Here is a 2,428-nt window from a genome sequence, read left to right on the forward strand (position 1 = left end):
CTCTATGCCCAAAACGAAGCAATCCCAAAAACAAAAAAAAACTATGTAAGAATCTTTTGCTGAACCCTTGTCAGCACTAAGGAGTTGGCTGGAACAAGTGCAACACAGCAGAGCATCATCAGGACTTTGCTTCATACACACAAGCGCAACTTTTCCTTGCATCCATACCAACGACCGAACGCATGCCTTGGCCAAGGATCACCTATGGCAAAAGTGCCGTTGCATTCAGGCAGGAAACAATTAGATTCCGATGGATGCATGCATGCATACCTCCCCAGGAAAACACAAAAAGGCGACAGCTGTCTATTTTAATATCCAAGCAACCGAGATTCAAGTTGAACGAGCAGAAAAATATTCCCATGGTCTGATGAGACAATGAGTGGCAGAGTAAGAAGGGTAGTAAGGATTTCTGCTTACTCGTGGCCAGGTGAGCAAATGATCGAACTAAACTCGCGTGAGAATGTTGAAACGAAAGTGTTTCCCACGGTTAGCAAAGGTCCTGACTGCCATGACATGCCTTTGCATTAATTTCCTTCCTTAAAGGTAAACAACACACATACCTAAGCAGGCGCACAAGCCAGGATAAAATAGCACAGCACACAAAACACAACGCAACACAATAAGGGTGCATTTTTACAGACAATCAGAAAGTCCAAGGGGGACAATAAGAAATGCCAAGACACACCACAGCCAAGCGCAAAGACATAGCGTTATAGGGGTTGTTGAATGTCTTGCAGCACAGCACACTCTCATTGTTTCGAGGCTGGCTCTCCACACCAGAGCATAAGAAGAGAGTGTTTGCCACTAGGGGTGCATATTGCTTATCTAGAGAGCGCCTCAGTATAAAAGTCTGAGTTTGGTTGGTGGTACTCACACAACGTCTTATGCTCTTCAAGCGATAACTTGGTTTTTTTATAAATTTAATTTTTATTTTGTTAACCAAACACACACACACACATATACAGACAAAATGTCTTTGCAAATGTCGGAAATGTCCAAAACCTATCAATACCGCAAAGTAATGAAACCCATGTTGGAGCGCAAACGTCGGGCCCGCATCAACAAGTGCCTGGATGAGCTGAAAGATTTGATGGTGGCCACTTTGGAATCAGAAGGTGAACATGTGACACGTTTGGAGAAGGCTGACATCTTGGAGCTGACTGTAACCCATTTGCAAAAGATGAAGCAACAACGCCAGGCCAAGGGTGCCTCCAATACCATGTCGCAATCGGAAGGTTTCCGCTCTGGCTACATTCATGCAGTAAATGAAGTTTCCCGCTCCTTATCGGAATTGCCAGGAGTAAATGTCAGCCTAGGCACTCAATTAATGACTCACTTGGGCCAAAGACTTAACCAACTGCAGCCACCTGTAAAGCCTGCATTGCCTTTGAGCACACCTCTGTCAGTGCAGATAGCAGCCCCCAGCTTCAAAGGCCAGCAATACACTGTGCCCATTTCTCCAGTGTCCAGCTACAGCAGCAGTCCCAACTCCAGTGTAAGCAGTGAGAAGCATGCCCACTCGCTGTTGACCACTTGCCCCAGCACTCCCAGCATTGATGTGACCAGCATTGATGTGGACGAAGAGGATGAGGAAAATGTATGGCGTCCTTGGTAAATCAGCCCTGCCAGCACAGCACCTTTGTACAAGTCTTCCAGAAATGTTGCCAACCCAGAAACCTAAGACAGGTTGAATGGACAGCAGCCCCCAAAAAAAGCTTTAAATAAATGAGAGAGCATTGAATGATGAAAGCCGGTCCAAACTTTCAAAACCCACTCATTCTTAAATTTAGGATTTTTAGTGTTTAAGACCATTATCATGTGATAGAATTTAGTAAAAACAAACACCCTCACCCTAAACCAACATTGTTAATTTATTTAGTTTTAAGAAATGTTTTTTAACAAAAAATTAAATTAATATCATATTTAAAACAAAACCCCCTGATCTTTTCTTATTTCATATAATTAAAAAGGTACAACTTCCTGTGGGGGCCAAAGAAAGAAAAAAAGTAAGACTCATAACTGGAAAACCAGAAACCAGCTACGTCATGCAGTGACCAAACAATTTGAAATTCCAAAGGCATTGCATTGTAATACAGCAACAGATCAATCCCTAGTTCTCCCTTCCTCTCTCTCCCTCAAAGTCATTTTGCTATTGTTTTCCCTTTTTTTGTTTCTTACGAGAAAATCTTATTTTCATGGTGATTAATTTTGTGCCCCTGATTTTCTTTTGTTGATTTGATTTCCCAAGGCATAGTTAGAGGGATAAAAAAGGCAAAAAAAATGCCTTTGCACACACAATTCATAGGCCTTGAGGGTCAGCGGCCACAATAAAAACAACAAGTAAATGTGGCATCATCATCATCCTGTCCCTTGAACACGTGTGCACACAATGCTCTGCTCCTTCTTTACTCTCCCTCAATGCCTGAAA

General features: G+C 42.7%; 1 protein-coding gene across 1 annotated transcript; it reads left to right on the top strand.

Annotated features, from left to right (window-relative positions):
• Positions 1-856: 856 nt before the first annotated feature.
• Positions 857-1,852, top strand: LOC106083215 (enhancer of split mgamma protein). The gene has a single exon (XM_013246108.2). It carries the CDS (start codon positions 971-973, stop codon positions 1,613-1,615), a length of 645 nt encoding a protein of 214 aa, XP_013101562.1. The 5' UTR covers positions 857-970; the 3' UTR covers positions 1,616-1,852.
• Positions 1,853-2,428: the final 576 nt, after the last annotated feature.

This window comes from Stomoxys calcitrans, chromosome 2 (assembly GCF_963082655.1).
Source record: "Stomoxys calcitrans chromosome 2, idStoCalc2.1, whole genome shotgun sequence".
Lineage (NCBI taxonomy): Eukaryota > Metazoa > Arthropoda > Insecta > Diptera > Muscidae > Stomoxys > Stomoxys calcitrans.